This window comes from Schistocerca nitens, chromosome 8 (assembly GCF_023898315.1).
Source record: "Schistocerca nitens isolate TAMUIC-IGC-003100 chromosome 8, iqSchNite1.1, whole genome shotgun sequence".
Lineage (NCBI taxonomy): Eukaryota > Metazoa > Arthropoda > Insecta > Orthoptera > Acrididae > Schistocerca > Schistocerca nitens.
Window position 1 is genome coordinate 638,581,970 of NC_064621.1, and position 26,301 is coordinate 638,608,270.

At 47.9% G+C, this 26,301-nt stretch overlaps 1 protein-coding gene across 5 annotated transcripts in view; it reads left to right on the plus strand.

The window, feature by feature from the left end:
• Positions 1-26,301, plus strand: part of LOC126198482 (transducin-like enhancer protein 4) — a 510,722-nt gene that overhangs the window by 305,034 nt on the left and 179,387 nt on the right. For 3 of the 5 annotated variants that reach the window (XM_049934844.1, XM_049934845.1, XM_049934848.1), the window contains one exon: positions 11,814-11,843. The exons of the other annotated variants lie outside the window; for them this stretch is intronic. In XM_049934844.1, the coding sequence (XP_049790801.1) occupies positions 11,814-11,843 (30 nt within the window). The remainder of the gene's footprint in view (positions 1-11,813; positions 11,844-26,301) is intronic. 5 annotated transcript variants of the gene reach the window in all.

Consider the following 26,301-nt stretch of genomic DNA (forward strand, 5'->3'; position numbering starts at 1 on the left):
GAGAGGATATAAAATGTAGACTGTCAATGGCAAGGAAAGCGTTTCTGAAGAAGAGAAATTTGTTAACCTCGAGTATAGATTTAAGTGTCAGGAAGTCGTTTCTGAAAGTATTTGTATGGAGTGTAGCCATGTATGGAAGTGAAACGTGGACGATAAATAGTTTAGAGAAGAAGAGAATAGAAGCTTTCGAAATGTGGTGCTACAGAAGAATGATGAAGATTAGATGGGTAGATCTCATAACTAATGAGGAGGTATTAAATAGAATTGGGGAGAAGAGGAGTTTGTGGCACAAGTTGACAAGAAGAAGGGATCGGTTGGTAGGACATGTTCTGAGGCATCAAGGGATCACCAATTCAGTATTGGAGGGCAGCGTGGAGGGTAAAAATCGTAGAGGGAGACCAAGAGATGAATACACTAAGCAGATCCAGAAGGATGTAGGCTGCAGTAGGTACTGGGAGATGAAGAAGCTTGCACAGGATAGAGTAGCATGGAGAGCTGCATCAAACCAGTCTCTGGACTGAAGAGCACAACAACAACAACACCGTACACACAATAATTGGTGTCCCGATACAGATGACACTCGCCTTAAAAGTTGAGGTTTGGATACATGGCAAGTGGAGTGGGATGTAACTGATAAAGTGAGCGGTTGAGAATGAAACATATTGATCCCAGCCATGGTATGATACATTTCTTAACTGGACACACACACACACACACACACACACACACTCTCTCTCTCTCTCTCTCTCTCTCTCTCTCTCTCTCTCTCTCTCTCTCTCTAAAACAATTGTCACCTACTCTTTAGTCTCAGTTGAACACTTTTAATTACATGTCGTATAGCGATCACTCTGGATCGTCTTCGCATGTCAAACAATATGAAAGTAAGTAGTTGCGTCAGTAATGGTTCTACTTTGTTTTATATCTGAACGTGATCCAGACTAATCAAAACATATCAGGTAATTAAAAATGTCCAACTTGCATTGAAAAATAAATTGGGAAATGTTTTAAGTATCAGTACAGTTATTGTTTCTGGCGGGGCGAATATGTCGGCTACAGTAAAACTGTTTACACCTTCCATAGTTGATACATAATTTGTTCTATTCGCCAGCAACAACAAGAATTAACGTAGTTCAATTTAATAATGCGCAAATCAGGAACTTGTCTGCGTCGCACAACAATGTGCAGAACTCCACGTTGCTGTTCTTTTGTGCAGGTTTTCCCCTAAGTTATTTACTCCCTTGCTCTCACCGGAAAAACAGCATTGTGGCACAGAGGAATACAAAGCACCTCATCTCTTAATTTAGCCGTCCCCTCGCTTTCGCCCATTCTACGAGTACACCCTCTTTGTCCGTGGCTCTCTACGCATTGCCTCTGGCAGATGTGGTTTGCCCATTCCGCGGATCCCCTCTTTTTCGCTCTGTGTGTGTGTGTGTGTGTGTGTGTGTGTGTGTGTGTGTGTACGCGCGCGCGCGCGTGCTCCCTGCAGTTTCTCATCTTTCCAAGCGCCGCACTTCTGCGATCAGTGACGACTTCTCCCCACTTCGTACTTGTGGCTCAAGGCAGTAACGTGATATTAAAATAACGCTCGCGCGAACGCACCTTCCCCACCCACCCACCCACCCACCCACGATCGGCGGGACGGCCGCACGCTGGCAGATGGGGATTCCCCGAGCCGGCTGCTGAGCAGCGACGCCGACGCCTCCCCGCGGCGGCCGCATTAATTATTGACGTCGCAGGCAGCGAGCGCCGCCGCAGACAATAGCGGCGTATGGTGATTACTGGCAAGTGGGGCTCATATCTGGCGCGCCACTCCATCTCCCCCCCCCCCCCACCTCCCCCGACCGCCTCTCTCGTCGTCTTTCTTTGCTTTGCGCGCCCTCCGGCGCCGGCGCCGCCGCCCCCGCCTCCCGCCCCCTCTGTGCTCCGCCCTCTCGTCCTCGCAGCGCCCTTGAGCGCTCTCCGCGCACCCGGAGCCCTTTTGAAAGCCCTTCTTCGCGCCGCCCGCGCTGGAGCTCTAGGGCCCGCGTGCGGCGTAGCGCGGTGGCGCCACGGTCGCTTCCGCTGCCCCGTGGAGCACCCTCCTGGCGCCAGCGACTAATGGACCCCCAAAGTCTGCAAAGAGCGCCGGCTGCGGCCCCCGCGTTGTGCTTACGGCTCATTGGCGCTTCGACCGTGCGCGCACACGCATTACCCTCAAGTCGCGCGCTCGCAAGAAACGAGCCAAACAACGGCTGCAAGAGGTGCCGACTTGTAATCGACGTCGGACCGAGAGGCTCTCACTAACAACAGTGGTGACACGTAAACGGTACAGGCGAATCATCTGCGTTGGGAAGAGGGTGCGAGTAGGAAGGAGAAGACCGCCAGTCGAAACTGTCCTTCACAAGCTGCGACATGGTCGCCAATCGAACAGTGATCCAAAAAGTGTAGAATAAATGTATTTCCGTCTATCATCACAAACTTGTAAGGTCCTTAAACTACTGGTTTCGGTCGGCAATGACCATCTTAAGAACTGCAGCAAAACATGGGAAAATACAAGTATAACGAGTGGACTGTCCACAGCTTAAAACAATGAAGTAGGCCACAATGAAAAGTAATATTGAAATACACGTGAAAATTATGCGCTTTAAATGTGTCGAGATACGCATGTTTTAAAAAACGTGTCCTTACGTAATGGAGACGTAGTGACATCGTCAAAAGGTAAACAGACAATCAGCTCAGCACCGTGACACACAAATGGAATATCGTATTTACTGAAGTCATTTTGTCAGCAGCAGACTGCCGTATGGTGACCACAAAATGTTTGTGTCGCAAGCTCGCCAGGTGTGGCTACTGTAGGCGACGTGGCAAGTCACGCTCGTGCTGGCGACGTTAGTGCCGGCGGTGCGAGTAGTCTGAACAAGCGCACTATCGTTTCGGAACGCAGCATCGCCGTAGGCGGACAAACAGGTACCATGGGATGGGCTGTGATCAGCCAAAACAGTTACGTATTCCACGACAGTAATGCGACCTTGCAGAGTACCAATGGGGGCTCATGGAATACCACGATATGACAGCCCCCCCCTCCCCCCCCCCCCCCCCCCCGCCACGTTTCGCTGCTTTGCTCTGATGTAAATTCGGCCAGAAGTTGGAAACCGTGTGCACCAAGACTAACCAGAACACATGACTTCCTTCCATTGATCCATAGTCCAGGTTTTTTATCTTTCGCACCAGGTTCTCTTGCATTATTGATAAGTGGTTTTGTAGTACCAACTCGCCTTGCAATTCCCCACGTCTCGAGCTCCCTCAGTGTACAGTTGCTGGCAACGTTCGCGAGTGCGACATTCAGCTCTGCACTGGTGTTTGAGGCTGTCGTTCTTATTTTTCTTCACAGTCTTCTTCAACGGCTGTCCTTCGCCATCATTCAACTCGCACTTTCGTCTGCTTTGCGACTTTGCGAATCATAATTTTACTCTTTCACTGTTTGCAGTACGCAGAACTGAGATACTGTATCTCTAGAAACACCAAACACTCTAGCTACACTTCTGGCCATTACAATTGCTACACCACGAAGATGACGTACTACAGACGCGAAATTTAACCTACAGGAAGAAGATCCTGTGATACGCAAATGATTAGCTTTTCAGAGCATTCACACAAGGTTGGCGCCGGTGGAGACACTTACAACGTGCTGACATGAAGAAAGTTTCCAACCGATTTCTCATACACAAACAGCAGTTGACCGGCGTTGCCTGGTGAAGTTGTGATGCCTCGTGTTAGGAGGAGAAGTGCCTACCATCACGTTTCCGATTTTGATAAAGGTCGGACTGTGGCCTACAGCAATTGCGGTTTATCGGCATTGCTGCTCGTGTTGGCCGAGATCCAATGACTGTTAGCAGAATATAGAATCGGTGGGTTCAGGAGAGTAATACGGAACGCCGTGCTGGATGCCAACGGCCTCGTATCACCAGCAGTCGAGATGACAGGCATCTTATCTGCATGGCTGTAACGGATCGTGCAGCCTCGTCTCGATCCCTGAGTCAACAGATGGGGACGCTTCCAAGACAACAACCATCTGCACGAACAGCTCGTCGACGTTTGCAGCAGCATGGACTATCAGCTCGGAGACCGTGGCTGGGGTTACTCTTGACGCTGCATCACAGACAGGAGCGCCTGCGATGGTGTACTCAACGACGAACCTGGGTGCACGAATGGCAAAACGTCATTTTTTCGGATGAATCCAGGTTCTGTTTACAGCATCATGATGGTCGGATCCCTGTTTGGTGACATCGCGGTGAACGCACTTTGGAATCGTGTATTCGTCATCGCCATACTGGCGTATCACCCCACGTGATGGTATGGGGTGCCATTGGTTACACGTCTCGGTCACCTCTTGTTCGCATTGACGGCACTTTGAACAGTGGACGTTAAAATTCAGATGTGTTACAACCCGTGGCTCTACCCTGCGAAACCCTACATTTCAGCAGGCTAATACACGACCGAATGTTGCAGGTCCTGTACGGGCCTTTCTGGATACAGAAAATGTTCGACTGCTACCCTGGCCAGCACATTCTCCAGATCTTTCACCAATTGAAAACGCCTGGTCAATGTTGGTCGAGCAACTGGCGTCAGAATACGCCAGTCACTCTTGATGAACTGCGATATCGTGTTGAAGCTGCATGGGCAGCTGTACCTGTACGCGCCATCCAAGCTCTGTTTGACTCAATGCCCAGGCGTACCGAGGCCGTTATTACGGCTAGAGGTGGTTGTTCTGGGTACTGATTTCTCAGGATCTATGCACCCAAATTGCGTGAAAATGTAATCACATGTCAGTTCTAGTATAATATATTTGTCCAATGAATACCCGTTTATCATGTGCATTTCTTCTTGGTGTAACACCAACAATTCGCCCACGTCAATTCACTTAGCTCCAACATAATGCACTCACAACTACGCAGAACACTATTCTGAGGACGAGAGACACTTGCAACGTATTGAGGGCATTGCACAGGTCCCGTTCGTGGGAAAATGCATTAGCGCAACTTGCAGGCTTGGCTAGCATCTGCATTTATGTTCAAGCATGCGTCTCTCTCGATGTTTCCATATTTTTGTCAAACCTCTGCAGCTCTATCATACTTAAGGGAATGGCCTAGCGCAACAGGCAGTCTGTTCTTTATCCTGACGGAGGAAGACAGTTTCGTCGCTAGCATTTGGTCGGCTAGGGGATGAAAATACGTCGATGTGTTTGGTTAATGACGCTGACATCGAGCTGAACTGGAACTGTCAGCCGTGTGAAACGCAATACTTACCCAGATAAGGGTAATCATTTCACGTCAGCTCACCTCTGGGCAACCTGCTAGTCGGGCGAGTGTTTATCGAGAGCCACAGTGGGAGAAGAGCGGAGGGCAACCGGAAGCTCTGAGTGTGTCGTCAGCGGCGCGCCCCCGTCTTATCTGAGCGGCGTCCTGTGACGGCGCCCCCACGTCCGCCCACCACGCCAGACGTACCTTGGCGTGGGCGTGGGCGTAGGCGTGGGCGGACCAGGACCCTCTGCTAAATCCGCCAGTACTCCCCAATCCGATAACGCACTACTACTATTGTTATTTTCTTCGTGTCTTCCCCGCTTCCGTCTCGCTTTTATGCCACGTGCCCGTCTGCTTGGGTCGACAGTCTGCCATGCACCGTGCATAATAAGGGAAAAAAAGTAGGTAGGACGTGAAAAAGATGGCGGCGGCGGCGGCGTGCGAGAGCAGAGAGCTGGAACGAGCTCGAGATGTGAGGAGCGGACTTGCCCGCTGGCGCCCGCGGCTCTGGCAGACGGAGAAACACGCGAAGAATCCGCGACGGCGGCGGCTGCTTAATTTACTATGGATGCCGCCTCGGCGGCGGGGCGCAACTGCCGAGCTGAATTTTCGATCGACGGGGAGGCGGCGGCGGCGGAAGAAGAACCAGATTGGAATGTTGATTAGGAAGAAGTGGGGCCGCCTCGGTGGGTGGGGCGCGGGTGCCGGGCTAAAACTTCCTTCAGAGGCCGCGCCTCTGAGTTTTTAATATAAGACTTCCTCCTCTCGGCAAGGAGAAAGACGGCGCGGGAAGGAGGGCAGAAAGAAGGGAAAAAACGGAGCGAAAGGCGAGGAGGGTAAAGACGTCTGTCGGCGGAAGGCGACTTAGGACCGAACGCCACTTCCGAGAGGCGCTGCAGCCGTCTGCGGAGGAATCGCTGCGGATTCATTTTCAGAAGATGAAATACGACGGCGGGGCGCTGCGCCACCCAGCTCGGCGACTTTGAGAATCGCGGAATTTAGACAGCGTATACGTCGCAGGCCGTTTAAACAGGAGGAATGTTTGTTTGTTTGTGTGTGTGTGGGGGGGGGGGGGGGAGGCTCCTTGTAACAGCGCAAGTTTGTTTGACAGGCCTACTCCGAATTTCTATTAGGGTATACTGGTAGGAGGGCTATTCGGAAAGCAAAGTCCGATTGAGCACCACAGTGAATATCCGTTGAACTTGGCACAGATGTGTTGGGCAAAGTCCCTGGTACACCCTTCGCTGGCGTCACGTCGCTCTATCCAATTATGAGCGCTCTGTGAGTCTGTAAAGATGCCTAGAACAATAGTCTCCCGCCAAGTGTGAAGGCCTAGTGAAAGATTTCGCCTGATGTTATGCAGCCCACATAACCGTCATGCGCTTCCTTCTTCACGGCCATTGCCGCGGGGGCAGTGGAGATGCTCCTGCAGCGTTTTCGATGGAAAGTGATGAATCACCACAATGCAGCCCATAATTGGCTCCCTCTGAGTTTCATCTCTGCTTATTTGAACTTTGGCACACCCAGAGCAGCGCGGACAATTAGCGGAAAGCACAGGCAGCTGCATTCTACGACGAGTGTTTCTTTCCGAATAGAAATCGTATTTCGTACAGAAAGCCTCAATAGTGAAAAACAGTTTCGCTTCTATTCCCTGTGTTTGTACATGAATGGTACGTTGTTCTTAAATCGTTGCTGCCATTCCAGGAATAGCTTGGATATATTCATCTTTGAAAAGGAACATATTCGTCATGTGCAATATTCTGTCGCCCGTCCAGTAAGAAGTAACTATCCAGAGAACACAATCTAGTGGGTCTGCTATAAACACAGACAAAAAAAAAGTAACCAAACTTCGTTAGGGTCTGGAATATACGCCAACGTATCCATACGAGAATTCCATTGGTATATTATACCATGTTCCCTGGATACGGGTCTGTGCTACTCCAGACGTGTTACGGCACGGTAGTGCGCATTCCTGAAATGTATCACAAACGACCCAAATTGTAGCCAAACTGCACGTACGCTGTATTGGGGGGGGGGGGGGGGGGGTGGCTCTTTATTATGTGCGAACATTACGGACTTAGAATTAAATACAAAATTCGGAGACGGACAATTTTTTTCATTCACTTGCTGAGTACGATGTCTAGAAGTCACTAGTCACTGTACGCAAATGAGTATATGTGTGACATACAAGGCGTTACCGGTAGTTGTTTTTTTTTCTTGTTTTCTTTCTTTTTTTCCTCGCTAAAATAAGGCAGCGTGCGTACGGAAAATCAACAAGTACAAAAGTAATCAATCATAGTATCTGATACAGATAGGCACGCCAAAACACAGATTGTTTACATAATTGCACGAAGCCTGTATGGAAGTAGCTGTGTGAACGACGTTAGGACCTGGGTACATGCTGAAGAATTGCACCTGTGTTTAATGTAAGGTAATTTCGACGGTTTCTTAAAATATTTAAGCTGAAACTCAGTAGATTTACACCTGCACAATAATCACACACCTGTTGTGGAAATTGGAAATTTGTGATAAGGGCTATCAAACCAAATCGCTGAGGTCATCGGTCCGTAGGCTTACGCACTACTTAATCTAACTTCAGCCAACTTACGCTACGGACAACACACACACACACACACACACACACACACACACACACACACACCACACACACACACACACACACACACACACACACACACACACACACATGCCCAAGAGAGGAAGGAGGAGGGGGAGCTGCGCGAACCATGACAAGGCGCCTCAGACCGCACGGCTACCCCGCCTGGCACACCTGTTATTCTTCGTGTTCGACGAACGTCCGGGTCGCCCACATACGCGCCTCGTATGTAAATAAATTTGTAGAATGTTGAAAGCTTCAAAAATACGAGATCTGGGGCGTAGCCGGTAATTCGGGAGTACCTTTCGGTGCGTTTACGTTGCCTCTGGTAACAGGCAGCGAACACGAGTGTCACGGCGCGCCTCATTGTCAGCAACTTTCCTCTCGGTAATTAATTTCAGCAAACTTATGCGTTGGTTGCTTTGCGCGTGCCGCTCTTGCACCGTGATTCGTTCCCTAGAAGTTTCACTACAATGTCTCTACATTGTTAATGACCACGCTCAGAGGGACAAGTTGCAACGCCAAAGCTATCCACACAGGCACACGAGGGCCGTACACACTGCGAAGCCGCGTAGACAGCTGTGGGTGTCGTAGGCGCGGCTGCTCCAGCTGAACCAGCACTTCATGTTCACCTAAGTGGCTTTCCGGCAAGTGTGAAACACAGCTGAGATTGTTGTTAAGAAATGCTTTAATTTGCGCTAACTTTAACATTCCAGGAACATCTTCAGGTGACGGGTGTATAGGACTTCACAGAGCGCATCGGTACTCACGGTTTTTTGCCAGTGCTCATGATAAAACCTACTGAAACTGTTTTCATATGTAACAAAGCACTCCGAGACGTCCCAGACGGCTGTCACCTGAAGGTGTTCCATGAACTTAACCGGTAAACGAAATTAAGGCATTAAGAGCTATGGCTGCACAATACAAGATTTGCATGAAATTTTTTTATCCGCCTTTAATCTAGTCAGAATGAAAAAATTCTCCTTATCCAAAGAACATACCTCTAGGTCACCGCACACATACATTTCTGTAGTCAACACTCCAGCTTAAATTATGATGATATTGATACTTATACACTACTGGCCATTAAAATTGCTACACCAAGAAGAAATGCACATGATAAACGGGTATTCATTGGACAAATATATTATACTAGAACTGACATGTGATTACATTTTAACGCAATTTGGGTGCATAGATCCTGAGAAATCAGTACCCAGAACAACCACCCCTGGCCGTAATAACGGACTTGATACGCCTGGCCGTTGAGTCAAACAGAGCTTGGATGGCGTGTACAGGTACAGCTGCCCATGCAGCTTCAACACGATACCACAGTTCATCAAGAGTAGTGACTGGCGTATTGTGACGAGCCAGTTGCTCGGCCAACATTGACCAGGCGTTTTCAATTGGTGAGAGATCTGGAGAATCTGCTCGCCAGGGCAGCAGTCGAACATTTTCTGTATCCAGAAAGGCCCGTACAGGACCTGCAACATTCGGTCGTGCATTAACCTGCTGAAATGTAGGGTTTCGCAGGGATCGAATGAAGGGTAGAGCCACGGGTCGTAACACATCTGAAATGTAACGTCCACTGTTCAAAGTGCCGTCAATGCGAACAAGAGTTGACCGAGACGTGTAACCAATGGCACTCCATACCATCACGTGAGGTGATACGCCAGTATGGCGATGACGAATACACGCTTCCGAAGTGCGTTCACCGCGATGTCGCCAAACACGGATGCGACCATCATGATGCTGTAAACAGAAACTGGATTCATCCGAAAAAATGACCTTTTGCCATTCGTGCACCCAGGTTCGTCGTTGAGTACACCATCGCAGGCGCTCCTGTCTGTGATGCAGCGTCAAGGGTAACCGCAGCCATGGTCTCCGAGCTGATAGTCCATGCTGCTGCAAACATCGTCGAACTGTTCGTGCAGATGGTTGTTGTCTTGGAAACGTCCCCATCTGTTGACTCAGGGATCGAGACGAGGCTGCACGATCCGTTACAGCCATGCAGATAAGATGCCTGTCATCTCGACTGCTGGTGATACGAGGCCGTTGGCATCCAGCACGGCGTTCCGTATTACCCTCCTGAACCCACCGATTCTATATTCTGCTAACAGTCAGTGGATCTCGGCCAACGCGAGCAGCAATGTCGCGATACGATAAACCGCATTCGCGATGGGCTGCAATCCGCCCTTTATCAAAGTCGGAAACGTGATGGTAGGCATTTCTCCTCCTTACACGAGGCATCACAACAACGTTTCACCAGGCAACGCCGGTCAACTGCTGTTTGTGTATGAGAAATCGGTTGCAAACTTTCTTCATGTTAGCACGTTGTAGGTGTCTCCGCCGCCGCCAACCTTGTGCGAATGCTCTGAAAAGCTAATCATTTGCATATCACAGCATCTTCTTCCTGTGGTTAAATTTCGCGCCTGTAGCCCGTTATGTTCGTGGTGTAGCAATTTTAATGGCCAGTAGTGCATTCAGCCTTAGCTAGGAAATAGGCAGCCTACATTGAGACAGCGTATGCAGCCTTCCGCTCTGATTACATGACCGAGCGAGGTGGCGGACTGGTTAACTCGTATTCGGGAGGACAACGGTTCAAGCAAGCGTCCGCGCATCCTGATTTAGATTTTCTATTATTAGCCTAAATCGCTTCAGGCAGATGCCGGAATGGTTGCATTGAGAGGGCACGGCCGACTTGCTTCCCCATCCTTCCCTAATCGAATGGAACCGATGACCTCGCTGTTTGGTCCCCTCCCCCAGATCAGGCATCCATCTTGATTACGTGATGATGAACAATGATGTCCTTCAGCTTGAATGTCGTTCAGCGGATGTAATCACTCAAAAAAAAGCATAATTTCCACCCGTTGTTTTATGAAGCAGCAGAAATATTCGTAAGAAACTATGGCCATAAAATTCCATTTGGGACTGTTCACATTAATGTTTGTTGATTGTGGATGGGAGATGGTGAGATCTTATTCTGTTCTGCAGTTGGCGATTGCCTTGCAAAATGAAAATATGTCCATTCCCCTTTATAGTAATACTAACAGTGATAGTTTTTGAATTTATAACATTGATTCCCAGTATAATTTCTACATATGTGGCACATTGTATTTGTGCAACTGTTAACTTTGAAATTAAAATTTCTATGTGCATTCGAAGTGTGTGAATTATTTTTCGTGGTCCTATATTTCCGCACTAAAGTAGGAAACCTGTAGTTAAACTTGCTTTGTCTAGCAGAAGCTCTAATCCAAGAACAGGAATTCCCGTATTATTCGCTCTGACACGGGGGGAAGATTGCACCGCCCCAGACGAAAAACCACATTCAGGCTGATTTGTGTACCTGCGGTGGCACGGACTTAACAGAGTTGCCAATCTGTTAACGTCTGCCGCAGAACCTGACAATCCACTCTTTTAATATACCGACTTATTTAGTAATTCCAGTAATTCCTTGCCAGTCATCGGCCGACTCACGCCATTCAGGGAGTTCGCTAGTGGTTGAGAACCACGTCGGTTGCTGCGCAGGGACTCCCTCCTGCGAGAGGTGACGTGACAAACCAGTGATCATAACCATTAAACAGGCAAGGAGATTTCCTGTACTCGAGAATTTGAAGGAAAAATAGTTATTTGCTTAGATTGATAAAACTGTCGAGACACGTAATTTCTAGCTGTAAGGTATTGGGGAATAACAGAAGACTCGTTAAATTTTTGAATTGTAATTGAAATGGGTGCTGACACCTTTTCGGGATCGAATTTCTCGTTTCTGTAGCAAGGTGTCAGTAGCAGACAGTTGCATGCGTGGTGCGGCACGCACATTTCGCGACCGAGCCAGTGTGTGCTTTGTGTGTGTGCTAGCTGTAGTGTGGCGTGTGGTGGGCGAGCATCCCCCTGATTTGTTCTCTTCTGTTTTTCAGCAACAGCGGCCAGACCTTCCCAGACTGCTGGTTCGTAGCCTTCTGTATTGTCTTTCATTACGCATGCGCATGAACTTCGGTGATGGGCGTACCTCAGTTAAATACGTTCATTATTGTGTCGTGCTTTCTTAATTTTATTCCTTGTTTCGCTCAGTTGTTTCTAATTAATTAATAACGCTATCGGCGTATTAGACGTCGAAATGCATGCGAAACAATTTAATCTTCTTATTCTGCTTTCTGAAGAATTACTGCTCTGCTGAATTTTACGTTATTGGTGTTCGTAACGCACAAGCTTATTCGTCATAGCTTGACAGCTTCTCTTAATTTTTTTTTTAATAAGCGTAACGTAAGAAGCGGCGTTATGTATTTTCTGCATTACTCATAATTTTTACAGTAGCGCTGTGTGTGGTCTTGTTTGTGCAGATGCTCTAATGTGTTGCCATTATAGCTTTCGGCTATCTGATTCAGACTTTTCAGTGCTGCTTTCGTTGTCTCGGCAGGAATTTAGTTACTATGGAGTTTTGTAGGTGGTGGTACGATTTTCTGAACATGAGAAAATATTTCCACAGAATCACGAATCACTTAAATTGCTACTGTAGCACTGGATTGGCCGAAAGCCGACACTTCTCCACCGTCGAGACATGCAGATTCCCCTAAAGCAGTTTCTCCGCCATCGCGAGGTAAGATTGAGAAACATAACAGGGGAAAAAAGTTCGTGCGAAGGCGAACATTCGTGCATTCGATAGCTTTAAGTATGGCTCCCCAGTATTCTCGTAAATTACGCTGAGGCTTTCTTTCTTGCTTGCTCTTTTTCCACTGTGCTATGAAAGACAATAAACCGAAGGAAAATCGGTCCACGGCTAGTTAGTATATACATTCTCCTCCTTTAAACGCGAACATTTTAGGTCAGACGCAACTGGGAATGTCATGATCATAAATTGCAGCACACAAATAGATGCAGCCTGTCACTTCCATTGATATTTCCAATAAGCGTTTCATAGAATTTAATTATTCAGAAATTAACAAGGCAAGCGAACAATACAGCCAGAGATAAATGTATGTCGTCGTAATTTATATGAATCCGCCCCATATTGAGAAACGCTTACTGGAAAGATAAGTAGACGTGGCTTGTTACAGTTATTTGTGTATTACAACCAACATCCTCCCTTCCATAGTTTTCGGTAAGTCAGATGACCGCGGATCCATAGCAAAAAGAGCCTACTACCATCGTACGCGATAGACAGCCCGAGAGTGCAGTGGAAAATTAAACTTTTCTGAAATGCTGGGACTAGACACAGCAGTAGTATTGCCTCTATTGTATGCGTCCTGGTATCGGGTAGCGAACATCGGTGCTCGTTTAGATTCTCAGCTTATCGCCAGTCAGCGATTCAGGACAAACCTTACCGGGCACCATTCAGGTTAAGCTTAGAATGGTAACGTAATATGTAGGCTGGATGAGAAGGGAGTGCGCCGTGTTTTGCGTGCTGATGAAACCCACATACATCAAGAAGTAATGCTTGTACTCAGATTGGTACAAATTTTATTTTAGTCTCATAGCGTTTTCAGTTGGAAAAAGCCGTTATGTCGTGTTGAAGGTACCAAACTAAGTTTCACCGATAATTCAAACCTAAGTTACAACGGCCAGATTGACACATCCGCCCTGCTAATCTGAATGCTAATGTCTTACCTTCGCCGTATTCAAAAATGTTCAAATGTGTGTGAAATCTTATGGGACTTAACAGCTGAGGTCATCAGTCCCTAAGCTTGCACACTACTTGACCTAAATTGTCCTAAGGACAAACACACACACACACACACACAGGGAGGACTCGAACCTCCGCCGGGACCAGCCGCACAGTCCACGACTGCAGCGCCTGAGACGCGTGTGGAACAGGGAAGGGGGGAGAAGTTAGTGCTAGTAGAAGTACCCTCGGCCACACGCCATCAGGTAGCATGCCGAGTATTGATATAGAAGTATGGAAAGTGAACGGAAATATTCGACTTAATGGAACGGTTGTGCTAGTGTTCAACGCATACAAGACGCTAGAGCGATAAGTTCTGAAGTATGTTAATAGTGTTTGGTGAGCTCCTCGTGTAGGCACAACGGCAGTATTCTAATGAATTCAGAGACCCACTGCTGGTGTCCTGACAGCCCTATATAGGCTGAACAAAACTGAAGTTGTGATGCTCGGGCAATTGGAATGGGGAATTTGTAGAACAATCGGGAAACTCAGTTGGATTAGTTTAGAGAATAAGTTCTGGGAGGAGACCCTTTAGACAGCGCCCCAGCGACAACCGTCTACTTAGCACAGAAATCGTGAAGAGGCGGTTAGCGCGAAGGGAAGCGATTTCCTTCGCCCAATAGGGTAGAAAACCACTGAGATTGGTACGGAGTACCAAAGAGAGAACCGAGCCGTACTCAGTGCAATTTTGAGGTGGAAGAGTAAAATAGTCTGTCCTATTGTCAACAACATGTAGCACAAGTGAATGGCAAGTGTGTTTCCAAACAAGATTCGCAGTGTTCACCGTCGACATGTGATACGTCACACAGATATTTTCAGTGGAATACGGATACAAAGGAGGGCAAGAAAACAAACGAAATGCATTTACTCTGGCAGGAGCCACCAGGGACCGTGTGTCCCTTCTACCTAAATATTCGGAACATATTCCTGAACACCCTCTGAAGTGTTGTCTGAGTTCCGGTTTATCCTCTATACGTAGTTGATGTACTGCCATGTGTTGTCCAAATCTCACGTACAGTAAAATTTAAAATAATCCAGGCTTTGGCAGAAACGAAAAGCAAAAGAAGAAAACCGTAATACCTAATCAGGAACTGCTCCGGGAGACGACCCTACAGTCAACTGCTGTCCGAGAGGAGTTGTTATTACTTGAACAAACAGTCACGTCTGTTTCGCGAGTGCGTGTTCTAGAGTTGGCGTTTGCTGGGGCTAACATTGCTGGTGCGACGAATATAGATGATGCTATGCACATAAATTTTACAGTGGAGAACTCTGGACTGGGCGTTCAAAAGTATCGGACTAGGCAGGCGCGGTATGGTGCTGTTGGGCAGCATTCAAAGCTAGAACTTGGACAGGACCCGCTGTTTTCGCCAAACTCTGTATTTAGCGGATGTGAGACAGACACGTTTTTTCTGTCTCGCTACTCCTACGCTGTGGCAAGTGACGTTGGAATGCTGCTAGGCAAGTCATCTGCCACCAAGCATGATGGCACTAAGTTCTGATAGTGACTGTAGTAACTTTCAGATATCGTGATAGTGTAAGATGGTACCAGGCAGCGACTTTTCTAAAACTGATAGCCTTTCATCCTACTACCGTAGTCAGCTGAGCTAATAACGCACAAAAAAATTAACTTTGGTGGTGGTGGTGGTGGTGGTGGTGGTGGTGTAGTTTTATGAACTTTGATATAAAGATTGCACGAGATTAGCGTTCGATGCTACCACCGGATGGTATGGCTAGGAAATCGAAGGCACAGCAGACTCGCAGTGCTGTGTAACTAAATAAATTAAAAATATGACGTAGCGAAGTGGTGGTCATATGTAAAGGTTTATCATGGGGAGTCACTTCGATGTAATTCGGAAGGTGAAAGTTCCAGTAAAGCGTAGATGGCTAGGTTCACATTGAGGCCGCCTCTTTAGTTTCATAGTTCCGCTTCGCCACGGTGTGGTGTTTGTTTTTGAGTCTTTCTAGGTAAATACTAATCTGGTCTCACAGTAGTGACCGGCGCACTCTGCTGCAAGCCAGCTCGTAGTACCTGAAGAAACCCTGGTCTGGCACCTGAGCGCGTTAGACTTCATCCAGATTGAAGTTTTGCGTCGTTTTTCTAAATGACTTAAGGGAGAAAGGACACAACTGATTTCCTTCCCCATCCAACTGTAACTAGCGCTCCATCTCTAATAACTTCACCGTCGACGGGACAAATTACAATTTCCGTGCTCGGTATTCTGATTCATTTCGTGTATCGGTCGTCCTGTAAATAATTTCGTACGAGCAAATAATTTTGCACGAGCTGTGCTTCGATACGTCCCTTTTCCTTTCTTAATATCGTCGGATCGGTTCCCTTGTCGAAGAAAGTACTTTTCATAAACTGATGGCGCTTACATTTATCTTTGTTACTCAAAACTGAAGCAGAGCATTGTCATGTTGGAATATCCGTCGGTTTCTTAAATAAAAGGTATTAATACAATAACTAATACTTTTAATTATTTATCTTCGTGACCTTTGTCTATAGTGCATCATAAAGTAGTTTTCACGTCTTGGGAACTATACTGTACAACGAAGATTTGGAAACGGCTGTGGCAAATTTTAAGTCTCCGACGGTGTTACCCATTACGAAAAATCTGCGAGCAGCTGTAACCCTCTGCAGAAAAGCTCTTCCACATAACTGCCTCAGTCTAGCTAATGTTGTCTTTAACGATGTCCGGCAATTTATCATCTTAAATATTTCGATGTTCGGTAATTGTGTTGCAGCTCGTTAATGACAGAAGTATGATTGTGACGGTAATTGTACTCCTTAGCCAAGTACCACGTTTCCCTTTCTATTTTCATAACTGTGGCACCTACTGCTGTAGTACCGAAAACAATAAGTGTTGGATCCGTTTTCGCACGGAACACGGCTGCAGCTAATATACTCGCCACGCACGATTTTCAGAACTGACGAAACTCCACATGCCACGCTTTCGCACGTACCTCCGCGCGGCTTTCGGCGTTAACACGGAGACGCTTGCACGTCGATAGGAATGTGACCCTTACCTTCACTGCACACACCTGCGTGGTCCCCCTGAGTCGCGCAATTAAAACGGCACGTGTGAGGCCCGTTGTTCTGCCCGGAACCCGCCCGACCAGACAGCGGGCATGAAGCTGTAACGTAACGTAACGTAACGTGATGTAACATAAGGCGGCCGCAGGCCAGCTGCACGTGGCGCACAATGCCGCATTCAATTACGACTATCGCTCGACTTGGCGACGACACGCAGCCTTTCTGCATAACCGGATTCCCCAGATAGCGCGATAAAGCTGCTACTGCGCCAGACGACTGTACCTGCCCGGCTGCGCGCTTCTTCGCCTCCGCCACGCTGCCTTCTCCACAGTACCCCGAATGGCTAAGGACAAAAATGAACCGGTCAGTGACTAGGGAAGCATCGTAAGCTGTAAAGTATTACCTGGACCTCTCCTAGCTGCCATGCAACCTGCCATGCAAGTGCGATATTTCAAGTTTTCTTAAAACAGGACAAATGGCACTGCAACATGTATGTGCAGGGATTGGATAAAAAAGGAGACCGCGAGAAATGCATGCTTCAACAGAAATGTAGCTGCCAGCCAAGCTGCGTGTTGCGCTGCTGTATTCGACCACGAACGGCAGCTGTTCAGTGTCCTCAATACGTTGCAAGTGTCCGTCGTGTTGAGAACAGCGTCCTGTGTAGTTGTGAGGGCATTCATCATGTCAGAGCTAAGTGAATTCCGACGTAGGCAAATTGTCGGTGCGCGAATGGTGGGTGCTTACGTAACCAAGGTAATAGAAATGTTTGGTGTTTACAGAGGCACCCGCAGTCGGGGGGGGGGGGGGGGGGGGGGGGGGCGATGGTTCAAATCCATGTCTGGCCATCTTGATTTATGTTTTCCGTGATTTCCCTAAATCGCTCCAGGCAAATGCCGGGACGGTTACTCTGTAAGGGTACGGCCGGTTCCGTTCCCTAATCCAATCTTTGCTCCTTCTGTAATGACTCGTTGTCGACGGGATGTTAAACATTAATCTCCTCCCTTCTCCTCTAGAGGCACCGTATCGAAGGTTTACACCGCATACAGGATAAGTGGAAAAACGTCACCTGCTAAAAAAAAAGGAAGGAAGATTGGATTTAACGTCCCATCGATATCGAGATCATTAGAGGCGGAGCACAAGCTCGGATTTCATAAAGAATGGGGAAGGAAATCGGCTGTGCCCTTTCAGAGTAACCGTCCCGGCATTTGCCTGGAGCGATTTAGGGTAATCACGGATCATCGGACGAAAGTGCACGCTTAGTCATCGTGACAGATGAGAACTGTGATGGAAAAACAAGAGGACAACATCTGCGAAAGCCACTGCAGAATTTAATGTCGCACTCGCCGAACCTGTCAGAGCTCCGTGAGTAGGGAAATCCGAGGCGAGCTATAATTTAAAAACTATTCGTGAGTGATGCAAGGGCCCGTGGCACGAAAACGTGATTCCGAAGCCATAAAATTATGGTGCAATGGAAAAAGAGATTTGATCGGATTAGTCTGTTGTACATTATTCCAACTTTTGACTGAGTTTACGTCTGAAGAGTGAAATATGGTTGGAGGTTCTGCGGTGATTTGCGCAACCATATCGTAGTATTCCATGCGCTCCGCCGGCCGGAGTGGCCGTGCGGTTCTAGGCGCTACAGTCTGGAACCGAGCGACCGCTACGGTCGCAGGTTCGAATCCTGCCTCGGGCATGGATGTGTGTGTGTGGTCCTTAGGTAAGTTAGGTTTAATTAGTTCTAAGTTCTAGGCGACTGATGACCTCAGAAGTTAAGTCGCATAGTGCTCAGAGCCATTTGAACCATTTTGAACCATGCGCTCCATGGTTACTCTGCAAGCTGACATTACTGCCAGGGATCATGTGAACATTTTGGTTGATCAGGTCCAACCAGTGGTAACATTTTTGTTTGCCAGTGGTCATGCTGAGTTCCAAAACCATAGCGGCCCAGTTCAAACAACTTCTGCGAACATGAGGAGGGGGAGGAGGAGGAATTGTTGCATCTCCCCTGACCACCACAGTCGACGAACTCAACATCATTGACCGTTTGTGATCCGCTTCGGAGAGAAGGGCGCGTGATCACTACTCACATCCATTATCGCTACTTCAAGTTGTACTATTTGGCAGGACGAATGGCATAAGATTCTCTTGAACCCTATAAAGTCCCTGTATTTATCCATTCAGAGGCGACTAGAAACTGTTTCGAACGCCAGCGGATTTCCTACACTGTATTAGGCGCGGTAATGTCTTCTGATTTTTCTGTCTCCGTGTTTTGCCCAAACCCTGTATGTCAGCAGATGGTCGCTGCTCGGTGCATAGTTCGGCATCCATTTATAGAAAACGACTGCTCTTGATGCGGTAAGTGGTTTCCCTGAACCGCTTGAGGCAAATGCTGGGACAGATCATTTGTAAATGCACTGCCTATTTCCTTCCCAGAACTTGTGCTCCACCGCTCGAATGTGAGGTCCCGTCGTCGACTAGGTCTTCTATCTTTCTTAGTTCAGACAAATCACCTATAGATCTCTACTTCACACCAGTTGGGAACGAAACGGAAGACTACTGGAGGGAAAAGTAAAGAGAAACTAGATATTTTTGCAACTACGTGGAGGCGTTTAGTACAAATATAAAACTCAGATTTTCTCGCGGACAGGTGGAGCGGGCAGCTTTCCTTCCCTCGTGTGCCCTGACAGAGCTGCATTAGTATGCTCGGCACGGCTGCTCGCTGGCCATAAGAGAATTGCTGCAAGTGACGCTCTCCTCCGGTGATAGCCTACTTTCGCTGAACATACAAACCGGATTCCTAAAGACAGACTTTGGCCGCCTCAAACACGTTCTACAAGTCGAACCGGTTCCGTCGTACAGAATCCCAAATTTGATAGGTTGAATCAGACAAAGAAGTGTTCCGTAGTTGTACTGCAGACCAGTGTAAGTAGCGCGAGCTCCAGGCATCCGGAATGAGTTTCATTACTGGGGCGCACCTCTCCAACAGAGACCTCGCTCTGAAGGGTGTGCTGTTACTGTCAGCTGGGTATATAACAGGCCAAAGTGGAACAGTAAATTCACCCTATTTTGGCGCTTTAATTGGTCAGCGCCCATACTGCTGCCATTGTGGGAATTCCGAAGACGAAGCGTCTGCAGCAGTGTCGAGAATAGGTGTAAAAAGTATGTGTAAAAGTAGTCAGTTGCGCAATGGCAAGTACTGTAAATGAGGTACAGATCTATACTCCGCCCAGATTTAACTGTCTTGATAGAACATAACGTCTGACGCTTTTACTCGTTTGCTGTGGCGCTTCTGTATTTGATACCCACTTCCGACGACATTCTGGGGAGTAGGTGGTCAGTAAATTTATCCCATCGATTGTCTGATCCCAACAGGAAATAAATGTCTCACAAAAAAAACTTTGCCGAAGGACACTTTTTTGTGCACCACATACCTCATCGGCGGGGGGGGGGGGGGGGGGTGATGAGAAGTGTAGCTAGCGGACATTAAACAAGGCCAAGTGCTGCAACGCCTCATCACTGACATACCGTGAAGCTCAACATTGCCTTAATCCTGCCAATGAATACGATAGTACAAAACGACTTTGTTGGCAAAGTGATTTTCCATTTTTCTTCGACGTTTGATGCGGAATATTTTACAATCCATACTGCGAAATATGGTTTGCCATCAATTACTTCAAAAATAAGATGCTTTGGGAATTCCTTATACAGCGCGTATGCACTTAGTCACTTCTACTGAATGAGCGTGTGCCAGCAAAATCTTACTTACGCTTCTTTATATCCGTTTACGGAAGCCAGAAGCTATCACATGAGTGCCAAATGTAACAAAGCGCGCGATGTTGTTAGCGAGAAGACTGAAGATTATTGGGATCCTCGTGAGGAGTTAGAGATTACATTACATTAAAATAAAACACACTTCGACGTAGCGTGTTACGCTTTTCGTGGACGGGTGAGGGCTGTGTCAGGTAGCCTTAAACACAGACAGTGAAACAGTAATTTCCTGCACGCTCTATAAACCCATTGTCCCGTTAGAGTAACAGAAAAACCAATTTGATTGGGCAAACGTAATTTCCATTGGATGGGCACTCGCACGTGCAACAAGCAAAAGCGAAGCAAGTTTTTCACTACGCGCACCAGTTTACAGTTATAACGAATAAAGTGCAAATATGCACGGCTATTAAGCATTCCGGGGGTTTTAGCGCTCTTTACAAATCAGCCCATTTGGCTGTCGGAAGCGAGCGGTGTGAAAATTGCATCAAAAGTTCAGAAATAAATGCATACTAGCTACAATAGAAATCACTGAAAATATGACGACAGCGCACTTCCTGTCTATAGCATATGAAATAACAGCACTCGACGCACATATCAAAGAAAATATTGTTCTGTATAATCTTTTTGAAGGATAATGAGAGTGAACATCCGTGGATTACAGAATGATTTGTGATTGCTTATCATAATAAACTCCTGCATTACATTTTGATCCGTCTTCCTACTTCCGCACAGTGACTCCATCTTCAGATACTATTTTGCTTACTAAGCTAATTTGCTGAGATACTGAGGAAGTCGAGAAGGTGGAAGAGTGTACTCACGCGTGTGAACATCGGCGCCGTAAGGCCGGTCAACTGACGTGGTGAAGTTGTGTCCACAGGTCTGTGTGCTCTCGTGGTGGCGTCGCGGGCTGGGGTCCCACTTCGGGTGTGTACTTCGGCTGTAATTACACCTCTAGTGTGTCGTCGCGTGTCGGTACAGCGAGGAAAAAAGGTACCACGTGTATAGATGTGCAATGAGATACGTGACGTTAACTAGCCTATCCACACGCAATAAGACGTCGCTACATAGACAGCAAAGGCTTGGTTAAATGGTCTCTGGCCAAAGAAAACATTTAAGCTGAATAAAAACTAAAAGTGCAGATATTACAGGACGAAGATGGAAGAGTTACGTATTCCTAGTTCAATGCTTGTCACATTTTCCTCGTGGTTCTGTTCCTTGATTGTTGAGTTTCATGGTCCCCATTTTTTTCGACATATAATATGTATCCTTGACTGGACTATACTTTCTCCTGAATTACGAAGTTATCAGTGATAAATACACGGATGGAGATTGTTACCCACACGTTCTGTAGAAATCAGAGTCCAGTTACGGAAGTTGAACGTCGAGGTAGGCAGTTCTTCAAATAGTAGTGAGATGGGCTTTTAGGCTACCCCCACTCCCCCCTCCCTCTCTTCCCTTCTTATTCGATCTGCACTCAGAAGAAGCTGTAAGGAAAAGCAAAAGCGAATTTGGAAAGGGAGAAGTAGTAAAATCTGCTATGTATTCCAATGACATTGTGCCCTGCCAAAGGGATGGGAAAATGCGATCGGTAAAAAGACATATCAATATTTTAGTTCTGAATAATCGATATTTTTCCGTACTTATTTCGTCTCGGTCTTAACAGGTGTTTCTTACTTTTTAGTATAACGGAGTAATAAACCAAAATGCCAATTAGCCATAGCAGCGTACTATAATTTTTCGTTTATAGCTGAAACTTTTTTGAAAAGGAGAAATTTTTATTCATAAAATTTGCATTAGTTTGAAGTATTGTACTATAATAGAAAATTTGAAAAGTGACCAGTACTATTTTAATAACCGTGCCGACAGAAAGAGCAGGAAACACATGACGTAACAGTAGACACGGCATTGCTGAGACAGTAACTTGGCTGTCGCCGTGTGACGTGGCTTAAGGTGCGTCCGTACGTGCAGTGTGCAACACCGGGACTTCATTCGCTTAGTCCGTAACCAGATTTGGAGAAATCCGAATGATTGGTTAGTAGTTCCAAACTGTTCCACAAAGAAGCCGTGTGTGTGTGTGTGTGTGTGGGGGGGGGGGGGCGGCATGTCGAGGGAGGTAGCAGGCACCCCACGAGAGGTGTTTCGGGAAGCAGTAACCACTTGTAACCTGGAACGTGAACGTGGTACGCAATTAACGAATGCCAAGTGAAAATTGAAATGTGTTTATTTCAGTGGTTTACTCGTTATTAGCTGTACCCGGCCACGCTTTGCTTTGGTGCAGTCTGATTAAATGGAAAGAGAAAAAATAGAAAGCACACGTTTCCAATATGTAGCCTATGGGAATTGGAGATATACCCTAACGTCCTCCTCTCCCCTGTCTCTGTCCATCTCCCCCTTTCTTCATCCATCTCGTCCTCTTTTCCCCTCTTTGTCCATCCTCTTCTCTCCCCCCTCTCTGCCTACCCCCCTCTCTGCCTACCCCCCTCTCTCTCCTTCCCTCCCTCCCTCCCTCCACCTCCCTCCCTCCACCTCCCTCCCTCCACCTCCCTCCCTCCACCTCCCTCCCTCCCTCCCTCCACCTTCCTCCCTCCCTCCACCTTCCTCCCTCCCTCCACCTTCCTCCCTCCCTCCACCTTCCTCCCTCCCTCCCTCCCTCCCCCCACCTTCCTCCCTCCCTCCCCCCACCTTCCTCCCTCCCTCCCTCCACCTCCCTCCCTCCCTCCCTCCCTCCCTCCCTCCACCTCCCTCCCTCCACCTCCCTCCCTCCCTCCCTCCCTCCACCTCCCTCCCTCCCTCCCTCCCTCCCTCCACCTCCCTCCCTCCCTCCCTCCCTCCACCTCCCTCCCTCCCTCCCTCCCTCCACCTCCCTCCCTCCCTCCCTCCACCTCCCTCCCTCCCTCCACCTCCCTCCCTCCCTCCACCTCCCTCCCTCCCTCCCTCCCTCCACCTCCCTCCCTCCCTCCCTCCCTCCACCTCCCTCCCTCCCTCCCTCCCTCCCTCCCTCCACCTCCCTCCCTCCCTCCCTCCACCTCCCTCCCTCCCTCCCTCCCTCCCTCCACCTCCCTCCCTCCACCTCCCTCCCTCCACCTCCCTCCCTCCCTCCACCTCCCTCCCTCCACCTCCCTCCCTCCCTCCACCTCCCTCCCTCCCTCCACCTCCCTCCCTCCCTCCCTCCCTCCACCTCCCTCCCTCCCTCCACCTCCCTCCCTCCATCCCTCCACCTCCCTCCCTCCCTCCACCTCCCTCCCTCCCTCCACCTCCCTCCCTCCCTCCACCTCCCTCCCTCCCTCCCTCCACCTCCCTCCCTCCCTCCCTCCACCTCCCTCCCTCTACCTCCCTCTAGCTCCCTCCCTCCCTCCCTCTCTCTACCTCCCTCTCTCCCTCCCTCACCTCTGCTTTTCCTGTATCCTTTCCCCTCCCGTCTATCTCGTGTGTGTGGGAGTGCGTTTGCGTGTGTGGGTGTATGTTCTCGTAACAATGTTCTCGCTTTATATATATCATAAGTATATTTATATATTACATGCGTTAAAAATGTGTATATACGAGGTGTGATGGGAAAGTTTTAAGAATGGGCCTGTAATTGTACAATAGTGGTACTTACATGCTACTGTGTTAAATCTCTTTCAAAACAGTCCCCTTCTGACTGAACACACCGATCCACTTGTGGAAACGTTCCTGGAAATGTTCTTCCTGCGTTAAGGACGCTCTCCGTATTTGCCTGGATGTCTTCAACCGAGTCAAATCGCTTCCATTTCGGTGACAATTTCAGTTTAAGGAATAGCAGGGGCTCAATCAGGGGAATATGGCGGTTGTGGTTCGCACAAACGCTCAAGGACACATTTGTAGTATTCCTCGTTAATTGTCTGTCCTCCAGGGGTAAATTGATGGTGCACAATACCGGTAGAATCGAAAAAAGTCACCAACATTGTCCTCACCTTAGACCGACTTTGTCGTGCTTTTTTCGGTCGTGGTGAACCTGGAGTCCTCCACTGCGAAGTCTGCACTTTGGTTTCAGGATCGTATCCATACACCCACGATTCTTCACCTGTAATTTCCCTATTTAAGAAATCGGGATCATTTTTAGTCCCATTGATCGGTTCTTGGCACAAATGGTTCAAATGGCTCTAAGCACTATGGGACTTAACAGCTGAGGTCTTCAGTCCCCTAGATTTAGAACTGCTTAAACCTAACTAACCTCACACACATCCATGCCCGAGGCAGGATTCGAACCTGCGACCGTAGCAGCCGCGTGGTTCTGGCACACTTGAAGTCGATATTGTCTTTGGTCACTTGAGAATACTTTTGGGACGAATTTTGCAGACACTGGACACATGTTCAGATCGTCAGTTAAAATTGACTGAACTGCATAGAAACTTAAATTAAATTCATCGGCCATCTCCCTAATTGTAAGTCTACGATCAGAGAGTACTAAGTCGCGAACTTTCAAAACATTTTCACTCGTTTTTGAAGTGGAGGGACAGCCGGACCTTGGTTAATCTTCAAATGATTCGCGGCCGTTTTTAAATCTGTTGAACCAGACAAAAACATCTGAGTGGCTCATAGAATTATATCCAAAAGCTGTTTTTAGTAGTTCGTCTCAGAAGCTGATTTCTCGGTTTTAAAACAAAATTTCACACAAACTCGTTGCTCCGTTTTTACGTCCATTTTTACGCAGACAGAATCCAGCAACAAGCTCTAACAGAACTGCACTCAACCAGCTGCCACAACGAACTGAATAAAGGAAACTCAGTTTCCTGTCACAGGGCGTTCACGGACAAGGCAATGACTCACTCCCCGCCGTCCGTGTACCTGCCCGCCAACCAGTAAGCAGTAGCGGATCCATTCTCAAAACTTTCCTATCGCACCTCGTAGTAGAATTCAACGTTGTGCCAAAATTTCAAAGCAATCGATTAATAATGTCAGAGATACACGATTTTGAACAATACAACATTTACTACACCACTGGCCATTAAAATTGCTACATCACGAAGATTTGCTACAGACGTGAAACTTAACCGACAGGTAGAAGATGCTGTGATATGCAAATGATTAGCTTTTCAGAGCATTCACACAAGGCTGGCGCCGGTGGCGACACCTACAACGTGCTGACATGAGGAAAGCTTCCAACCGATTTCTCATACACAAACAGCAGTTGACCGGCGTTGCCTGGTGAAACGTTGTTGTGATGCCTCGTGTAAGGACGAGAAATGCCTACCATCACGTTTCCGACTTTGATAAAAATCGGATTGTAGCCTATCGTCATTGCAGTTTATCGTATCGCGACATTGCTGTTTGCGTTGGTCGAGATCTAATGACTGTTAGCAGAATATGGAATCGGTGGGTTCAGGAGGGTAATACGGAACGCCGTGCTGGATCCCAACGGCCCCGTATCACCAGCAGTCGAGATGAAAGGCATCTTATCCGCATGGCTGTAACGGATCGTGCAGCCTCGTCTCGATCCCTAAGTCAACAGACGGGGACGTTTGCAAGACGACAACCATCTGCACGAACAGCTCGATGACGTTTGCAGCAGTATGGACTATCAGCTCGGAGACCGTGGCTGCGGTTACCCTTGACGCTGCATCACAGACAGGAGCGCCTGCGGTGGTGTACTCAACGACGAACCTGGGTGCACGAATGGCAATAGGTCATTTTTTCGGATGAATCCAGGTTCTGTTTACAGCATCATGATGGTCGGATCCGTGTTTGGCGACATCGCGGTGAACGCACTTTGGAATCGTGTATTCGTCATCGCCATACTGGCGTATCACCCCACGTGATGGTATGGGGTGCCATTGGTTACACGTCTCGGTCACCACTTGCTCGCATTGACGGCACTTTGAACAGTGGACGTTAAATTTCAGATGTGTTACGACCCGTGGCTCTACCCTGCGAAACCCTACATTTCAGCAGCATAATACACGACCGTATGTTGTAGGACCTGTAC